Source organism: Rattus rattus, chromosome 1, assembly GCF_011064425.1.
Source record: "Rattus rattus isolate New Zealand chromosome 1, Rrattus_CSIRO_v1, whole genome shotgun sequence".
In the NCBI taxonomy this organism is placed as follows: Eukaryota; Metazoa; Chordata; class Mammalia; order Rodentia; family Muridae; genus Rattus; species Rattus rattus.
The window spans coordinates 6651632-6671631 of NC_046154.1; the positions used below are offsets into that span (position 1 = coordinate 6651632).

At 51.6% G+C, this 20000-nt stretch overlaps 1 protein-coding gene and 1 pseudogene across 1 annotated transcript in view; both read left to right on the top strand.

The window, feature by feature from the left end:
- The window catches only part of Tp73 (tumor protein p73), a 58558-nt gene extending 50083 nt beyond the window's left edge, over nucleotides 1-8475 (top strand). The window contains exons 7-14 of the mRNA XM_032887399.1: nucleotides 498-607; nucleotides 809-951; nucleotides 1295-1383; nucleotides 2144-2271; nucleotides 2655-2803; nucleotides 3522-3660; nucleotides 4264-4357; nucleotides 5452-8475. Coding sequence (XP_032743290.1) covers nucleotides 498-607; nucleotides 809-951; nucleotides 1295-1383; nucleotides 2144-2271; nucleotides 2655-2803; nucleotides 3522-3660; nucleotides 4264-4357; nucleotides 5452-5787 — 1188 coding nt within the window. The 3' untranslated portion in view covers nucleotides 5788-8475. The remainder of the gene's footprint in view (nucleotides 1-497; nucleotides 608-808; nucleotides 952-1294; nucleotides 1384-2143; nucleotides 2272-2654; nucleotides 2804-3521; nucleotides 3661-4263; nucleotides 4358-5451) is intronic.
- Nucleotides 8476-15967: 7492 nt separating this feature from the next.
- LOC116890014 lies at nucleotides 15968-17126 on the top strand (annotated as a pseudogene).
- Nucleotides 17127-20000: the final 2874 nt, after the last annotated feature.

Consider the following 20000-nt stretch of genomic DNA (forward strand, 5'->3'; position numbering starts at 1 on the left):
CTGAAATGGAGCCAGTACAGCGCTATGAAGGCACATATGGATCAGTGGGTGGACAGGCGATCTCGAGCGAGTGTAGATGGACGAGTGGGTGGGTATTCAGGCACCACTCACTGGTGGTGGACAGGAGAGTGGGCGGGCTGGAGTGTAAGTGGGTATGGTATGTGGGTGGGCAAGTGAATAAGTGTGTGTCTAAGTGTGTGGGCCGAGGGGCCATGGAGTGGGCTAGGTGGATACGTGGGTGTGTAGACAGGCGTTTAAGCAGATGGACGGGTAGGCAGCTTGGTGGACGGTAGAGATACTCGGAGAGATGGATGGATGAGTGCAAAGGCAGGGTGGTTGCGTGGATGGATGGGTAGATCACCGAGAACCATACAGCAGTATCCCTATGCCTACCCAGAACCAGGGCCAGAGGTGGCAGCTACGGGTCCTTTCTGTAGAAGGTGGGCCCTGCATGCTGACTGACGCTAAGCCCTTTCCCTGCCTCCCCCCTCGGACAGGTGGGAACAGAATTCACCACCATCTTGTACAACTTCATGTGTAACAGCAGCTGCGTAGGGGGCATGAATCGGAGACCCATCCTCGTCATCATCACCCTGGAGACCCGGGAGTGAGTCTGCGGAGGAAGGATGGTAGAGGTGGGGCGGGGACTTGGGCCAGCACTGGGGGTGAGGGGTGTCACAGACGCAGGAAGGCCTTGCTCTCCTTGGTGGGCACCCAGCTTCAAGACCAGTTCCGAGGGGTCTGCAGAAGGGGGGCAGGGTCAAGAGTGGTCCCTTGGGCTCACAGTCACCCTGTGCCCACCCGACAGTGGACAGGTACTGGGCCGGCGGTCTTTCGAGGGTCGCATCTGTGCCTGTCCTGGCCGTGACCGAAAGGCCGATGAAGACCATTACCGGGAGCAACAGGCTCTGAATGAAAGCACCACCAAGAACGGGACTGCCAGCAAACGTGGTAAGTGGGGCTCCCGGCCGGGGTGTGGTCGGAGGGTGGAGTCGGATGCACCTGGATGTGAGAAAGATTACCTGTTCCGAGGGCACCAAGCATACCCTCATCCAGGGGACAGATCTGGGGGTCTGAATGGCCGAGGCCTGGAAGCCTCTCCGGCTGGACAGAGCAAGTGTGACCCAAGACATCTCACTTGCCTATGCTCTGAGGCTAGGAGCATGTGGGACCCTGGTCCAGCTCTTTCCAGCCTAGGTTTGCCCCATGCACAGACCACACCCATGGCAAGTGCTCACCTGGGCATCTCGGCCCTTGCTCTGTGGCTCATGTGCCTTCCCGACCTGCCTTCCAGCGTTCAAGCAGAGCCCCCCTGCCATCCCTGCCCTGGGTACCAACGTGAAGAAGAGACGCCACGGCGACGAGGACATGTTCTACATGCATGTGAGTGGACTCATGGCCGTCAGAGTGGGCTGGGCGGACAGGCCTGTGTGTTCCCATTACCCAAGGTCCCAGGCTGGGGACGTCCAGATACCACGAGAGATGGGCGAGGGAGGTGCACTCACGCCTGAGGATTGAGACTGTGTCCCTGAAGGAAGTGGGGTTCAAAGGAGGCTCTGTTTGGAGTCAGACCCTGCAGGGCATGAACTCACTGAGTGTGGACATGCCAGCCAGGTTAGCTGTGCATCAAGGAGACCCAAGGGCACCCTTTATAAAGGAGAAACCTAGGGTGGCTTTTCAATAGGAATCCAAAGTCCTATAGGGTATATACCTGTGTGTGTTTAAATTCATGGTCCTATTGGGTATAGCCTGTGTTTAAATCCATGGTCCTATTGGGTATATCCTACATGACTGGATGCATACATGGTACCAGTGGTAGGATCACTGTGCACTCTCAAAGAATGCTTTCTGTTTCCTTGAGTGTGAGCCCTCCTTTAAGACCTACAGCTGTTGAGCCTCCCTGCAGGGAAGAATGAGTGTGGTCTCTGGACCCCTAGGGACCCACTTCTTAGACCTGCTCCTGGAAAGAGGAAAGCCAGGGTATCCTGAGTGTTGGGGGTACTGGGGAACTCCAAGAGCAGATCAACACTTTGCCATAGCCTGGGGTCCTCCCGAGGCTTCGACCATCCACATCCCACCAGGGGTTTGGGGACGGTGGCATCTCCAGGGCACCTGGACAGAGAGTATGTCTCTCCGTGCCCAGGTTCGAGGCCGGGAGAACTTTGAGATCTTGATGAAAGTCAAGGAGAGCCTAGAGCTGATGGAGCTTGTGCCGCAGCCTTTGGTTGACTCCTACCGACAGCAACAGCAGCAGCAGCTCCTACAGAGGCCGTGAGTGAACCCAGCCATCTGTATGGGGAAGTGGGAATATTCTGACCCAGCAGGAAGAAGGCCAGGAACACAGGAGGTATGGTACCCTGGGCAGGACAGTAGGGCCAACACAACTCAGCTAGCACCTTCTCCTCCAGGAAGCCTTCTGGGACTTAGCCCACCTCCCCTGCCTCCCACACACTCTCAAGCCTTGGAAATGTTGATGGGGAAGGGGCAGGAGGGGCTGGATTTGCTGAAGCTGGTGAGGTGTTAGCTTTCTTCCTAACTTTCTCTTGAGAGACAGAGTCTTCATCTGCCTGCATCCCCAGGTGTCCACAGAGGTGCCACGTGGGGGAGGGGTCACTTTTACCTCTTGTGAATGTGCACTGTTGCTTTCCAAGCAGGAGTCACCTGCAGCCTCCCTCCTATGGGCCCGTGCTGTCCCCAATGAACAAGGTACACGGTGGTGTCAACAAACTGCCCTCTGTCAACCAGCTGGTAGGCCAGCCTCCCCCACACAGCTCTGCAGCTGGGCCCAACCTGGGGCCCATGGGTGAGTCCCTGGGGCAGTGCAAGCCTTGTGTGGGCCATAGAGACTCAAGGGAGGGTCTGGGTGGATTTACAAACAGGCCCGATGGAGGATGGGGGTGGGGCTTTGATGGCTGCCTCTCTCTGCAGCTCCAGCCTGCAGAAGGACGATGGGTATGGGGGGAGGGGACATTCGTTCCAATCCCAGGGGTTCTGTGCCTGGGGGTTTGCAAGGCTGATAGAGTTAAGAACTCATGCCAGTCCTCTCTTGATAGCCACGGGATCTTGAAGAAGATCCCTGGCTTCAGTCAGCCTCAGTTTGTCCATCAGCAAAATGGCAATACCAAATCCCCTCATCTCAAGGATTATAGGACATGAGACTTCATTGAGGGGCAGCTGTAGGGAGCTGAGCAGAATGGAGTGTGGGTCTCCTCTGGAAGGTCCTTATATGGGTACAGATGGACACACTCCTGACACTGAGCAACACCCCCAGGTGTGTCTTGCTAAAAGGACCCTGGAACCTGGTAACACCCATGTGACAGCTGCTAATCCCCAGGTCACCTAAACTACATGCCCCGTACACAGCCACCTTCCATTTCTACCTCTTTAGAAGAAGGGTTGTACCTAGGGGCTCAGACAGTCTTTACAGTGCTGTATCACACTGCCAGGCTAGACCGCAGCCTGGGACACCCCCAGGTATGTGGGGCTTGCTTTCAGGCTCCTGGACCCACTCTTTTGCTCAGGTTCCGGGATACTCAACAGCCACAGCCACAGCATGCCAGCCAATGGAGAGATGAATGGAGGCCACAGCTCCCAGACCATGGTTTCCGGATCCCACTGCACCCCGCCACCCCCGTACCATGCCGACCCCAGCCTTGTCAGGTGCGTGGGCGGGCTGCAGCTGGACCTGGGTTTGTGCTTCACCCCTCGACCCATGCCTCCCACTAACTGCAGTTCCTGCTGGATGGAGCAGCCTTGCATGTGGCTCCGTCTGACCCTGTGTTTTAATGGCTTGGCTGGCCTGAGGGAGGACAGGCTGAGAGGGGTGTGCCTTATCAGGGGTCATCAGCAGGTTCTGAGAAAGAACCTTGGAAAGAAAGGTACTTGAGGGTCAGGCACCAGGAGTAGAGGGGGTTGTGGGGGTAGGGGGCGTGGGGACATCCTCTTGGAGGGGGGGAGGTGTAAGGAATATAAAAAAAAAAAGAAAACACACACACACACACACACACACACACACAAATACAGGAGCCAATAAAATAAGAAAGAAACAAAGAAACAAACAAAGAAACAAATAAAGAAAAAGAAACAAAGTTACTTGAGCCGGGGCTGGGCCGAGACCCTACTGGCTGGCCACACCTGCCCTGAGGGAGGGACCAGCAGCTTTGCCCACTGTTACAAGCAGTCAGTTCCCTCCCTGACACGGCCACTCCTGTGGGACCCGAGTGCACAGCAAGTTAATGCTACTCTCTCAAACCCTCTCTGCAGTTTTTTGACAGGGTTGGGGTGTCCGAACTGTATCGAGTGCTTCACTTCCCAAGGGTTACAGAGCATCTACCACCTGCAGAACCTCACCATCGAGGTAAACGCCCCAAGTCTTCCCGAGGCACAGTGCTCTATCTAGGGTGACTAGCTGGGAGAACTCCCAGAGACTTTCCCACAAGCAATCAGATTCTATTCCATAGTCAGCAGGCTCAGGCAACGTGAAGGAGACTGGGTGGATACGTGTCCGGTTCCCGACTGTGACCTAAGGCTTTCTCCCCTTTTAGAGCCTCCTGGTGACCCAGCCAGGCGACCTTTGATGTCTTAGACTGGGCTGTTTCCAGGGCCCAATGTGTAAGAACTGTAGAAGCCAGAGGAGAACAGACCTAGAAAAAATAAATGGGTCCCCATGCCCAACCTACACCCATGGCACAGAACATTCTGGGTTGAATGTGGGGAAGAAAACTTCTGGGAAGCCCTGGCGTTCTGTTCTGGCCTAGCTGCCCAGTCAGCCTTGCTTTATCCGTGAGACTCAGCCCCAGGGTGCATCAGCCCAGCCCCTATCACCTCAGCACTTCCTGTCCTAGGGCCTGAGGTATCTCAGCTCAGCACCTCCTGCCCGTCTGCCATTAACTGTTTTCTAGACTCTCACCCAGGCCGACCCAGGCCGAGTTAGAAGCCATATCTGTCCCCTGCCCAGGACCCCAGGCTGGACACAAAGACTTATCAGAGACCATGGGATCGGTGCCTAACACCTGCATCAGTGTGACCGCTGACCACTAACTACCTTCCCCAGCCTTGAGTCATACACTAACCTTCATCTCACCAGAGCTTGACGCTAAGGGAGAGACTGCCAACGAATGGCTGCCAAGAGACCCCAAGACCAGGAGATGCATGGGTGGTCTTCTAGGTCTCTGTCACTGTTCTTACTGTGTCCAGATCCCTGGCTTGTGAGGGAGGCCCTCATCACTGTCCCCTCAGTCACCCCCATATATCATCTAGCTGTCCTAGAAAAATATGTGACTACACTCTGCAGGTGACCCTCATGCTGTCCCTACCTTGTCACCTACACAGTCAAGGTCTGATGGCCCCCTCGAGCAGAGGCTTCCTTGCAGGTAGGACGTCCTTGGTGTGAGGGACACACAACCTTGTGGCTTCCCTTTTGTAACCTGAAGGTGCCCATCGCTCTTTCAGGACCTTGGGGCCCTGAAGATCCCTGACCAGTACCGTATGACCATCTGGAGGGGCCTACAGGACCTGAAGCAGAGCCATGACTGCGGTCAGCAGCTTCTACGCTCCAGCAGCAACGCGGCCACCATCTCCATCGGCGGCTCTGGCGAGCTGCAGCGGCAGCGGGTGATGGAAGCCGTGCATTTCCGCGTGCGTCACACCATCACGATCCCCAACCGCGGAGGCGCCGGTGGTGTGACGGGCCCCGACGAGTGGGCAGACTTTGGCTTTGACCTGCCTGACTGCAAGTCCCGTAAGCAGCCCATCAAAGAGGAGTTCACAGAGACAGAGAGCCACTGAGGGGAAAGTCATACCTTCTCCTTCCTGCCTTCCTCTGTGAGAAACTGCCCTTGGAAGCGGGACCCCTCTGTTGTGCCTACGGAAACAGCAAGGGCCTTCTGCCAGACGCCATTCCTGAAGGGAAGTCGCTCATGAACTAAGTCCTCCCAGGAAACTTCTGGAGCTGCCCTTAACTACACGTACACAAGGGCAGGTTGTGGGCCAAGTGCTTAGACAGGGACTGTCCCTTTGTGGGTAGGTACACCATACCCATTCCCTCCTCCCCTCTATTGAGGACTCTGCCAACTCCAGGACAGAGCAGCATCCTTCGCCCGCTAACCCTCTGCCACAAAGTATTCCAGCGTCTTCTGTTCCCGCTAGCCACACGCAGCCAGCCGGGCCTCCTGTCTTCTGCACTTTACGTGCGGGTTGATTCCACTGTGTCTTGAAGGTGAAGTCAGGGCCGGAGACATCCTCTGCAGGAGGTGGGGACACATCTGTCCCTCATGTAGGTTATTCCACCGTTCCTCCCTGTCTCCCGAGGCTTGGTTGCTGGGGTTAGAGAAGGCTAGACTGTGGCAGAGCAGAGGAAGAGGCTGGCCTCAAGCCTCCAGCCAGCACCCTGAACATGCTGGCCACAGCAGCCTCTATGATGCTCTCCCCCGGCAGGCAGAGGGACAGAATGAGTCTCAGAGGACTGAAAATTGAATTGTCAATATTTGATAAAAAACAAAAACAAACAAACAAACAAACAAAAAGTCACTCTTCTACCTGGTGGGTCAGCTTGCTTTTTGCCCCCCTCTGGCCTTTTCAGCATTTCCTTCTGAGATCAACCTAGCGTGTCCACCACACAAGCTTCTCAACAAGTCTTTAAAAAGAAAAAAGAGTGTCAAGCCAGGAAGGGTTGGATGGGAGTGCGGGTTAGACCCCAGCTGTGAGGAACATCGGTTCTGCCCTCACTAAGTGTTCAGAGTCTAGGCTCTGTGCCCGAGTGCCAGTCCATCCTCGTGGGCTGGAACTGGGGTGACTGCTGGAGGCCCTGGTCTTCCTATGCACCCCCCAAGGAGTCAGTAGACTTGAGAGAGAGCTCCTTTGTGCACTCAGCCACTGAGGCCCTGTACCTGCCAGAAACTCTGTGAACTTCTACAATGAGAGCCCCCAGCAGTCGCTGCTAGGAGTAGAAGGAGCTCTTGCCTCAGGAAAGCCCAACTGTCTGCTGAGGTTCTGTGGAGCCGTTTCTCTTAGGCCTGGCTCTCATTAGCATGGCCCGACAGCTGCAGTGAAGGCCGTGGACTGGTCACAGAGTCAGCACTACCAGGACTGGCTTCAGACCAGGGCTGCCTCCTAGAAGCACAGGAGCAAATGTCGCCAACCTTATCAAGCTCTGCAAAGTTAGGTGGCTACCACCCACACCGTGCTTCATGAGTCTCTGAGGGGCAGGATTCGGGTGCACTTAGGGTTGGTGCAAACATCACGTTGCCAGAGACCAGGGCCTGCCATGCGGGCCCTTCCAACTTGTCAGCTTAGCCTCTGGGGGTCTTGTACCCAGAAGGGCCATAACAGCTGCAGCATCAGGTTTAGAGCTTCCAGGGTGCAGGGCGTGGCCATCCCAGTAAGCGGTGACACACCTCACAGAGCCTGAGGTTGAACACATGCTTGTTGATGAGGATGAGGAAGCTGAGGCTGGATGGAACTGAGTTCCCCGCTGCAGGCATCAGCTCACGGCAGAGGCATGTTCTCACTCCTGAGGTACACGCTGCCCCATGCTACCTCAGGGACTAGGCAGCACGTGCTCACTCCTAGGCCTGTGAGCCCCACTGTGAGACGTGCTTGAGTTCTGGGGTGTCACGTACATATGCCTCAGGCACTGTCCAGGAGGGGCCATCCTAAGCGCCCCACCACATGCTCCTGAAAAGACTTCGGAGGAGTGGCTGTCACCAGGCATCTGAGGAATGAAGACCCTATCTCTGGTGAGGACCCAGGGCTGTGTGTCTCCCCAGACCCCTGCCTCAAGTGCCAAAGCTGTCTCATGAACTTCTGAGATCCTGACAGGCCTAGAGGGAACTGCAAAGGGCCATCTGCCAGGAAACAAATGTCACAGAGGCAAGGCTTGCTGTGACTGATTAGCTCTCCTCCGGGAAATGGCCTTTGGGTCTGAAACAAACTTTGCTCTGCAAAAGACAGAAAGCAAGAGGAAGAAATTTTCCAGTCACCAGGTTTCCCAGGAGCACTGAAGTGCTAGTCTGGAAGCGAGTTTGGGGGTGGCCTGGAACACATCTGTTCAGCAAGGGCAGGTACCTCAAGGCTCTACAAGCCACTCCAGCCTCAGCCTGTATGGTCCCAGGGAGCTTTGAGCATCCAGTTAACATCAGCTCCCATGCCCCTTCCCGGCCCTGCTGACCATGCCTTGGGCTGCTTTGAGCTTTGAGCTTACAACACCAGTACCTGTTCCCTGGGCAAGAACCCTGTGAGGGTCAACAGTTGCTACTTAGAACAGCATTTCAGACTGGAGGCAAAAACCAAGACCAAACTGTCCACGTTTCAATGGATGAAATGCTTCTCCAAGCAGTATTGATGGATACAGTCCAATGACTCTATGAACTGTTTTGGGTGATGTCATCTTAGGAAAAAAAATGTGTTATTTTTTTAGCTGTGTTTCAGTGGGATTTTTTGTTTTTGTAATATAATAAAAATCACATGTTCCCACGGCTGACTGTTGTAACTAACCCATCCCCCAGGCTTGAGAGGAGCATCATGGGAATGCTCAGAACAAGCATAGACAGGCAGGAAGCATGTGGCCCCACACTGGCCCGGCAGCACCCACTGGACTTCTGCATCAACCCTGCAACAATGCACGTGTCCTGTGGGCAGGAAAGGGGACATCTGGGGAATATCACAGACACCGTAAATGATGTGTAGTTGACACGTTTACCTTCTCAGCAGGATGGAGGGAGGAACACTCAGGCTCCCGTCGGCTCCACTCACGCTCCACTGCCACCCGGGTCTCTGTGTGGTTCTCCGATTTCTTGTTTCTCAGACTGTGGATGTGTCTTAGCAAAAAGTAAGACTTCAAAAAAATCTACTCAGCTTTGAGGGTGGCCTGAGGCCGCTAAGAGTTGGATGGAGTTCAGAACAAGATAAGAGGGGCTGAGGTAAGATGGAGAGGGATGGGATTCCTCCTCACCTCCCACAGCTGCCAGTGTAGGAGCATCATCAGTGTAGGATCATCCTCTTAGAGTCTCCATGCTGCCGGCCTTGCTAGGTGAGGCAAGATGAGGCCGGGTGAGACCAAGGATGGTGCTGTGCTCTGGCAACAATGTTTCTTTCACAGGCTCCCTCTTGCTCTACACAATGACCATCCTCCTCAGATGTCTCATCCATCCCTAGGGTCCTCTGTGATGGACTAAAGAGATACACTGTACTTCTCAGTTCTTCCTGTGAGTGTGAAGCCATGATCTAATGCCTTTAGAATTGGCAAGAAAGCTAGCTCCCGTACAGTTGGGATTTGTGACTTACTGTGACAAATTACTACAGAACGTGAGGGCCCCGGTGCTCTGTTGGTCATAAGCCCTGTAGAAAGGGTTTAATATAATTGGGAAAGCCAGTGCCTGCGTGAGTTTTAGCAGGTCTGAGACTATGTCATCTCAGGGGTCCCATCTAAGAGTTCCTCTGTTTTTTTGGTTTCCTAAAGGCCTCATAGAAGGGTTTAGCTATTCTGTTGAACTAGATAGAGAGTCCAAATTCACTCACTGTGCCCACAAGGGCCTCTGCTTATTGTCTTTTGGCTGGGGTCCCCATTGTTAAGATGAGACCCTTACTGTGTGGCTCATGGTCCCAAGACCTGGACCTTCTGTGAAGAGATTTGGGCCTCTGAAAGAGAACCCTTTCTATCCATAAAAGGCCTGCTTCTGTAGAGTTAGGATGGAGTCTAAATGATGGCTGCTATTCCCAAGGTGAAATGTAGAGGGATGACAGTTCTCTTGCTAGGGTCTGTCCATAAAGGCAGGGGCTAGCCCTAAAAACCCTGAGGTACAACAGTCCCCAGGAGCTGCTGAGCAACCTGGAGAGAGGGGTCCCACAATTACAAGGAAAACAGGAACCTCCTCAAGTTGGACCAGGCTTGAATACAAAAGAAAGCCTCTCTTTAGATCTAACACCGTACCCCAGGAGGTGTTGGCAGGCATCTGTCCCAAGAGGGTATACGTGTTGGGCAACTGGGCAGTTTCATTTATGGTCCTTGGGCCCTGGACCATTTCTGTAGAGCCCATCTGACTTCTTTATTGTTGATGTTCAGGTGCATCATGGAGTGTTACAGGATATAGAAACCCACTAACCAGGAATTTACAAAGAGAGATGAGGACATTGGGGACTTTCAGGAAATTTGTCCTTAAGAGCGGTTACATCTCTTGGTGATGCATCCAGGAAGGGAGGTATCCTGGATGTCAAAGGGAACTTGTCTGGTGACATAGAGATCTACAGGGAGGGTCCCTGAGTCCTTGATGGCTTCAGGCCATTACAGGACAGGGAACACAAAAATGTCACGAGAGGCTCCAGACGATCAAAAAGCCTTAACTGGACTTGACATTTAGATAAGATACCCCGCCTAGGCAGAGGACGGAGAAGTTAGGTTGGACCAGAAAGGAATGAATAGAAAGACGTCGTCGAAAGGATGGTAACTTCAGTCTCCCACACATCTAGGTTTAGTCAAGGTTCAAAAACAGAGATGATAAACACTGGAGTCCATGCAGCCTAAGTTTCCCATCAGTCCTCACAGAGAGGGTGGCCCTTCCTCACTGGGCTGCTCATATCCAAGAACAAAGTCAGGGTTGTCTGTGTATTTTCAGTGTTGGTGGCCTTGGGTGAAGGCTGACTGTTGTACAGGACTATCCTCTGAGGCAAACTGCCACCATCTTCACAGGAGTCCAGCTGGGCCTGCTTACCCAGACCCTCACAGCTGGGCTTGTTGGCTGTTTGTAGGGCGTGTGGACGCGCCATCCGATGGGCATAAGAACCGGTCAAGTGGGGTTTGCATGAGATCTGAGACGCAGGAGTGGATCGGTACCCTCCCTGCCTCTAATGCCTGCTTTGGAACCATGACCCCCAACTGAGGTGACTACAGGCACTCACTCCAGTAGCCTCTCTATGCTAGTGAGGCATCTCCATAGCCTTAGCCTTCAGTCAATAACCTTCTCTTCCTGGGTATCCTCCCATCCCTCCCCAACAATATATAATCCCTGGTTCACCCCAAACAAAAAGTATGCATCCAAATCCACCCCAGTAATGAAATATGAACAAGCAAAGATGACCTCAGAGAGATGTTTCATCAAAGATCACCACAGGGAACGCCTTCACATCTATGCACTCCCCACTGGCTCCCGACTGGACTGGGATCCTGCTGGTCCTGGGCTCCATTTCCCCCTTCCGGCCTGGTGTGCAGAGGTGTTCTGATGCCCACCCCCAAGGGAGAGGCGGATAGCTAACTTCCAGTTCCACACTTTGCTTTGTCCTTCCTGAGCAAGTGTTTTGGTGGCATCCAGACACCACCAGAGGAGAAGCAGAACTCAAGACCCTAACTGTTGGCCATCCTTCTTGGAAGGAGTGATAGGAAGTCTCACGAAGCCCTCACCTCAATATCCAGCACCCCCCCCCCAGTTCTGTGCAATCCTTCTCTAATCACACACAGACTTGGGGGTTCTCTGGGAAGAATTAAGGTGTACAGTAGGGTTCTAGCTGCATGGCTATGGGGAAGCCACCACCCCTGCAGCCACCTTCCAGGATGCTGCTTTCAAGTCTCCTGTGTCCCTGCCCACAGCCCTGCAGCCATCGCTCGTAAGAAAGTCCAGTGAATCTTTGGCTCCCTCAGTGAACTTTGCTGGACTTGCACCTCAGTTTGTGACTGGGACCTTAGGAAGAGGGCAGATATTGTTCCCTCCGGGGAGAAATTTTAGCCACACAGGCTTTCCCTCAGGAGAGAGGCACAGCCTTTTCACTTCCAATTTGTCTTGACTTTGCAGTCTCAATGCAGATGTAGATGTTTGTCCTCAGTTGCTTTTGGGCAATGACAGCTGAAGCATTCTGGCTGGCCACGTTAGCTGGTAAAGATTCATCTGGAGGCTGGGTTAGTTCTCTGAGCCTGCACCAGGTGGTCACCAGATGGAGTGGTAGGATTCCCTGACGGGTGGGGATGAGGCGCTAGCTGCTGCTGCGGGCTGAGCTTGCCACATTCTCTCTTTCCTTCCTTAGTTTGGCCTTTCTGACTCTCTCCAGATCTCTTCCTCACTACTAAAGCCTTTGGGGCCCCGGGCTAGTTCTGAAGCTTTTCTTCCATTCCTGTGAGTAGGTGATGATGAAGCCATTGGGTGGGTCCCAGCCCTGGGGCCAGAAGAACTCTGCCTGATAAGAAACCCTGTCCTATGGACTAGCAGGAGGGGTCACCAAGGCCTAGGCCTCCTGGGTAGGCGGTGGTTTGAGGCTTGATAAGGGCTATGTGGCCTCCAGCTGTCCCCAGCCTATCCCAGCTCACAAGACTTGAACCAGGTGACCCAGATCCAGAAGTGGAGAAAGTTGGGGAGTTTGGGGGGGGGGATCACATTAGAGGAATGAGTCCTTAGCCAGGCCTAAGGATGTTGTGTGTGGCTCTTTACTAGGGGGTGGAACTCCTGTCCCTCAGAGGCAAGTTCTGGCCTGTTCAGGCACACCTGTCCCCAGGTGCCTGCCATCTTCGCCTCGGAGTCTCTTCTCTGAACCTATAATCTCTCTGCTGGTGATGTGTCTCCTCCCAGGGGACTGCCTTGATCCATAGACAGCCCTTCCTACCAATTTATACCTTTGAAAAACCAGCTTCTGAGCAAAGACAAAAATAGACAGTTTAGGGACAGTTTAGTTCTGACCGAGTTTTATTAATGAGATTCCTGAAACACCCAGGCTGCTGTTCTGCGGTGAGGAACGGCACAAGGCACGGGCGCTGCGCTCACGAGGTGCCTGGGTCTGGGAGCTGGTGTGCCAGTAAGGCTCACACACCTGCAGTGGTTATTCTTACTTGTGAGTGCCTGGGGGATATTTGGCAAGCAGTAGTAAAGACCCAAGACAACAAGCAGAGCGGGCCACCAGGGACTGTCGCTTCCTTAAATGAAACTTCCGGTGCCACCTGGCTGCTGCATTTAAGCCAGTTCCACACCTAGCTCCCTTGTTTGTCCCTTGAAATAACAAGGCTGGATTTCCTACGCTTAGATGTCTGTCCCAAGCTAAAGCCTTCCATAACAGCAATCATTGAGCCAGGCATCAACTGTCACTTCACACTTCTGCGACTGAACTGCAAGTCTGAGTGTTGTAGTGAGTGACCTCAGGTTTGCCGTCAGGCCAAGGCCAGAGTAGACACCGGAGGTCAGGCAATGCGTGAGTTAGTCCTTTATGCTGTGTGACGGTTTGGACTTCATGTATGTATATGCAGTACATATGCGTATCTGGTGCCTGTAGAGGTCAGAGGGCAACTTTGAATCTCATATAGATGTATGAGTTGTGGTAAGGTCTGTACGGCCTCCAGACTGATAGCGTGGCCTCCAGACCCACCTCATGGGTGCCGGGAACCAAAAACTCAAGTCCTCTGCTCTTAGTCACTCTGCATATCTCTTCAGCCCTGATATGTGACTCTAAAAGTATTTATTTTAAAGCCAGGCATGGTGGCACATGTCCTTAATCCCAGCACTTGGGATGCAGAAGCCGGTGAGTTGGAGGCCAGCCTGGTCTACATAGTAGTTCCAGAACAGCCAGAGCTTCTGAGACTGGATGTCAAAAAAATATTTTATTTTTAATTTTGTGTGTGTTTGTACATGTGCATGTGTGCGTGTGTCTGTGTGTATGTGTGTGTGCTTGAATGTATATGTATGTGTGCACATGTGTGTGTGCCTGTGTCTGTTCATCTGTATATGTGTGCCTGTGTGTGCATCTGTGTATGTGTGTGCCTGTGTGTGTGTATGTGTGTCTGCCTCTGAATGTGTGTGCATCTGTATGTGTGTATATGTGTTGTGTGCCTTGTGTATGTGTGGACCTGTATGTGCATCTGTGTATGTGTGTGTACCTGTGTGTGTGTACCTGTGTGTGTGCATCTGTGTGTGCCTATGTTTGCCTGTGTGTGCATCTGTGTATGTATATATGTGTGTGTGCCGGTGTATACAAGTGCGTGCACATGCACATGTGCACAGATTCCTGTGGGACCTCTGCAAGAGTAGCGGTACATGCTCTTAATGGCTGAGCCATAACTCCAGTCTCCAATGTGTCTTTCAAATGGGCAGGGTTTGTTCCTAAGACTGCTCCCACAGCACAGAGCTGTCCTCAGAAATCCTTAGAAGCTGTGCTGGAAGATTATAGAACAACTACCCAGAGAGGAGCCAGCAGGGTGAGGCTTCCCTCGGTTTCTGGGGATATGACTCCCCATTTCATTTTCCCTTTCTTTGAAATAATTGCTCTCAAGTCACATGGGATGAGGGGCATACACAGCTCCTTTCTTTCTCCCCCTTCACCCTCCCTCAGTCCCCTTTGTCCTGTCCCTCCCAACACCACACACACACACACACACACACACACACACACACACACACACACACACACACACACAAAAACACCACACACACCACACACACACCACACACACACACACACACACACACACACACACACACCACCACCACCACCACCACCACCACCACAGTTTCACATCTACTCTAATGTCATAGACATACATGATTCGATGTGTATGTAAATGAGGGAAGATGGTGCTTGTCTTTCCGAGACTGGTTTCATTCACTAAATACAGTTATCTCCACCTTTATCCACTTTCCTGAAAACACTAATTACTGTTTACGGCTGAAACAAAAACGTGACTGTCTACCACATTTCATTCTCCATACATTGTCGACAGCCTTCGCTGGTTCTGTATCTCAGCCAGTGTAAACTGCAAATAGCCCTGTTTCCTACTAAAATCTACCCAAAGAGACAAATACACACAAAAAGATCTGTTCTGTAGTTTCACATTCTTAAAGCATTTGGGTCTTGGGAGATGTTCTAATTTTATTATTTCCGTTGCCATGGCAAAAACCACAACCAAAAGCAACCTGGGAAGAAGGAAAGGGTTAACAGTTTGCAGGTCTCATCTGTCTCTGAGTCATCAAGTTGGAAAGTCAACCCAGGAGGCCTTTGCTTCCTGCTTAGAGCTTTATATGGTGACTTTATATGGTGATGACGCCCCCTAGTAGACTCCGCCCCTCCTTCACCATGACAACAACCCTCACAGGCCAATCTTAATCAAGGCTTTCCTTTCAGAGGGCTCCAGGCTACTGAAAAGGGACAATTAGAGCCAACTAGGATGGAAGGGACAAACCCATGAATTTCCTTCAGTCTCCCCAAGCTCAGACAGACCACCAGTGTTGTCCTGGTGTTGTACAGAGTATCTTGAGACAGATCCTTCTTTGTGTAAGCCTCCAGAACTCAAGACTCTCCTGCCTCAGCCTCCTGAGTGCTGCAATTACAGAGTGTGCACCACTAGACTCAGCCTCTTGAGACAGAGAAGTAATCGGCAGGGACCCAAGCTTTTCCTTTTTCTCCATCCTCTCAGCAAGAGGGTCTCACCTTGCAATCTGCAATTCTGGATATTGGTTCCTTTTTTTTTTTTTTTTTTTAGACAGGATCATCTTATGTAGCTCAGGCTAGCCTCAAACCTGTGGGGCTCAGCTTCCTAGGTGGTGGGATAACAGGAATGTACCATCACATTCAGCTTAGGAATTGCTTTAAATATTGAGGGGATGGGCTGGAGAGATGGCTCAGTGGTTAAGAGCACTGACTGCTCTTCTTGAGGTCCTGAGTTCAAATCCCAGCACCCACATGATGGCTCACAACCATCTGTAATGGGATCTGATGCCCTCTTCTGGTGCACCTGAAGACGGCTACAGTGTACTCATATATGATAAATAAATAAATAAATCTTTTAAAAAAGATTTATATAAAAATATCGGGGAAATGAATGGCAGGAAAGGTCTTAACCTAACTTGAGCAAGCCTATCTCCCGGACTTAAGGAGATCCCCGGAAACCCAAAGCTTCCTTTTTAACTGTTGGAAAATGTCATTTGAGGAGATGGCTAAAAAACTTCTCCATCTAACGGAAGACGTGCGATTATAGATCCGAGAAGTTAACAGGTCAGAGTTTTCCATGCTGCCCAGGGACTCCCATGGTAACGTCCTGCAGGTGAAAGAGGGGGAGCCCTCAAATCCCGCGCTGCGGGAACCCTCTCACGTGGCACCAGCTGACTTTCAGAAGGAGCCGTACATCTACAAACGGAGCAGTGATGGCGCCCACACCGTGAATCTGAAGAGGACCTGGGAGAAGCTGCTGCTTGCAGCTCAAGCTATCATGTCTTAGTCAGGGTTTCTATTCCTGCACAAACATCGTGACCAAGAAGCAAGTTGGGGAGGAAAGGGTTTACTCAGCTTACACTTCCACGTTGCTGTTCATCACCAAAGGAAGTCAGGACTGGAACTCAAGCAGGGCAGGAAGCAGGAGCTGGTGCAGAGGCCATGGAGGGATGTTACTTACTGGCTTGCTTCCCCTGACTTGCTCAGCTTGCTTTCTTAGAGAACCCAAGACTACCAGCCCAGGGATGGCACCACCCATAATGGGCTGGGTCCTCCCTCCTTGATCACTAATTGAGAAAATGCCTTACAGCTGGGTCTCATGGAGGCGTTTCCTCAAGGGAGGCTCCTTTCTCTGTGACAACTCCAGCTTGTGTCAAGTTGACACACAAAACCCAGCCAGTACACATTACCACCAAGAACCCTACCAATGTCAGTTTTCTCCTCCGGGAACATCGGCCGGCGGCGAGCCGTGCTGAAGTTTGCTGGGGCCACCGGAACCACTCCCATTGCTGTCCAATTCATGCCTGAGACCTTTGCTAACCAGATCCAGGCAGCCTTCAGGGAGGCACGGCTGCTAGTGGCGACTGATCCCATGGCTCATCACCAGCTCCTCACAGAGACCTCTTATGTCAACCTGTCCACCATTGCTCTGTGAGACAGACTGCCCTCTATGCTGAGACTTTGCCATCCCAGGCAACACCAAGGGAGCTCACTCAGTTGGTCCTCTGTGGTGGGTGCTGGCCTGGGAAGTATGTGTGGCGCTGTCTATCTTGAGCACCTATGGGGGTTACACTTGATCTCTGCTTCTATAGAGACCCAGACGTTGAGGAGGAGGACGAGGAGGAGGAGGAGGCTGCTTCTGAGAAGGCTGTGTGCAACCAAAGAGGAACTCAGGGTGGATGGACCGCACCAGCTCCTGAGATTTTTTTGCTGCTCAGCCAGAAGTGACAGACTGAGATCTGAGGGTGTCCGGGCACCCATCCAACAGTTCCCTTCTTGTTGGGGTTACGGAGGTCCTTGTACTCCCGACACATCCTGGGAGAACCAGGAATGTCGATCACGCACAAGGGTCTCCTCAGTGGAAGAAATAAACACCTGCATTCCACCTGGGAAACTGAGGGTGGATTTTGTTACCGACCGGGTGACCTTTCTGCTGTCTTTGGAGGCAGACCTCCTCCACCTTTGTCTATAGAGGCAGACCTCACCCAAATCCCTCAGAACAATTATTCCAGACTCTTCCCTTCCTAGACTTTTATCTTTTTTTTTTTTTAAGATTTATTTATTCTATATAAGACTTTTTCAGACACACCAGAAGAGGGCATCATCTTATTACGATTTCCCAGGTTGCTGGGATTTGAACTCACCTCTGGAAGAACATCAGTACTCTAACCACTGGGCCCCTAGATGTCATTAAACCCATCCTTAGCATTTTTGATGGCCTACTGACCTCTCTGCTATTGGTCAGAGACCGTGCTAGATTCTAGGCCTTTTAGCTATAGAACCCACCTTCACGGTCACAAAGGGGTCTCTGTGACCCCTTAAGCTTTCTTTCTTCTCCTGGAACTGGAATGATGGTTGCTTGGAAATCTTTTCCCGCACTGTACTGTGTTTTAAACGCTTTGACAATGGACCCCCCCATCCCCAAATCCCCTCCCCGAATCCCCCCCATCACTAGGCTCCCCGAAGTCAGATCCTGTTTGAGAAAGTCAGTCTGCACTGGGTTTTCACTCCGAGCTTCCCCTGGGCGGTTCATTTCCCTGTCTGACGCCGGCAAGAACTTCCTCACCTCCTGAAGACAGGAGTGCCCAGCCGACTGCTGAGGACAGACTGGTCAGTAGCTCCCACAGTGCAGGCTACCAAGATGGATGGAGCTGCCGCTGAGTGGCTCTGAGCTGCTCTGCAGACATCTGAGCAAAGAAGGTTATTGGTGGGAGGAAAAGAATGTTCCTAAAAGCTGAGGGGGGAAAGCCAAACAGGACAGATGTTAAGGAACATGTACCCAATGCCTCAGAGTCAAATTACCGGAAGCCAGAGGACATGATGCTTCTGCCTGGGGCCTGCAAGATATGCTAAGTGAGCTAACAAGACGGCTTCATGGTTAACACCAGCTACGCAAGTCTGATCTAAGTTCAGAACCCACGGTCTCTCCAAAGCTGCCCTCTGATCATCACACATGAGCTGTGGCACATGCGTGTGCACACACAAATATAATGAAAATAAACACAAATTCTAGACAGATGTAGCGACGCACACCTTTAGTCCTGTCACTCAGGAGGTAGAGGCGGGTGGGTGGATCTCTGTGAATCTGAGGCCAGCCTGGTCTAGGTAGGGAGTTCCAGGACAGCCATGCAGAAAGACCATTTCTCAAATCGTTTCTCAAAACAAAATAAAATTTACAAATAAATACTTTTTAAAAAAAAGTGGGCTGGAGATAGCTCAGCGACAGCCACTGCTCTTCCAGAAGTTCAATTCCCAGCAACCACATGGTGGCTCACCTATAATCAGTTCTTCTGGTGTATCTGAAACAGCTACAGTGTATTATATAAATATAATAAATGAATAAATAAATCTTGAAAAAAAAAGGAAGAAGAAGAAAAGACGTGCCAAATGACCTTTTCAGGCTGAAAATGAAGGGTCCTAGTTCTTACTGAAGTGTATGAGACATTAAAAAGCTAGGTCTGGTAGAAAGTAGGAAAGTTATGGGGTTCCTGTGAAGAACCCTAATGGCTTTCGCCAGCCTTACACCCACTGCCTCACATCAAGATTAAGCCAAGTACCAGCTTCCTGCCTCCAGTCAAGGCTAGGCCAAGTTCCATTCTCCTCCCACAGTTCTCAGGAGGAGCAGAGACATTCTTGGAAAACTGCAGAATGTACTGACATAATCACCTGACCCCCTGGTCCCAGATAGAGTTTGAGTGCATGTCACATGCTTGCTAGCCAATAGATTCAAAGGTCAATATGTTCAGCTAATAAGTTTAAACTGTAACCTTGCTGATGTAACCTGTACCCCTAAAAAGTATAAAAACTACTTGTTATAACCATTTGGGGTTGCCTTCTAGTCACTCGCCTCAAGAGGATGATTGAAGGTCGATCCCGACGTGCTGGAAAAATAAACATCTTGCATTTGCATCGAACTCAGTTCTTGTATCTCACTTGGGGGTCTCCTGGTAGTTAAGACTCACTTCAAGCCTCACAAAAAAGATGTATGTGCATGCTATAAATGTAACCTTTATTTACCAGATGTAACTTGTCACAGAGGCTTGCAGCTGAATAAGCTCACCCTTTCTAGCTCTTGCTGTTCCGGCTCAAACTCCTCTCCAGGCTGACTTACTCAGTCTGGCTTTTCTCTCGGCCTCTGAACTGCTCCGCTTGGCTTCTAACTAGCTCTAGCATTCTTTTCTAATCTTCTGGTTCTTTCTCATTCTCTGGCTTCAGCTGTCTCTGCTGACCTGCAGGAAGGCACAAATTCAACTCCACTGTGTTGACTCCAAACTGAGGACTCCTCCAGTCACTGCACTCAACTGAATTAACAGAGCTGACTGACTGGAACTCAGAGCTCTGCGCGCCTCTGTCTCCTGAGAACTGGGATTAAAGGCATTTACCACCATGCTTGGACCTAAGTTTTCCTTTACCTGAAGCTTGCTCTATACCAGGCTGGCCTTGAACTCAGAGATCTGCTTGACTCTGTCTCCTGGAATTAAAGATGCATCTGGATTCAAGCTGGATAACACAGACCTAGAAGGTCTTTGGATGTGTTCCCTTGCTACAGCAGCCATGTTGCTGGGTTAAAACTTCTCTACGGGTAAGCACAAGAAATTATTTTTACATCT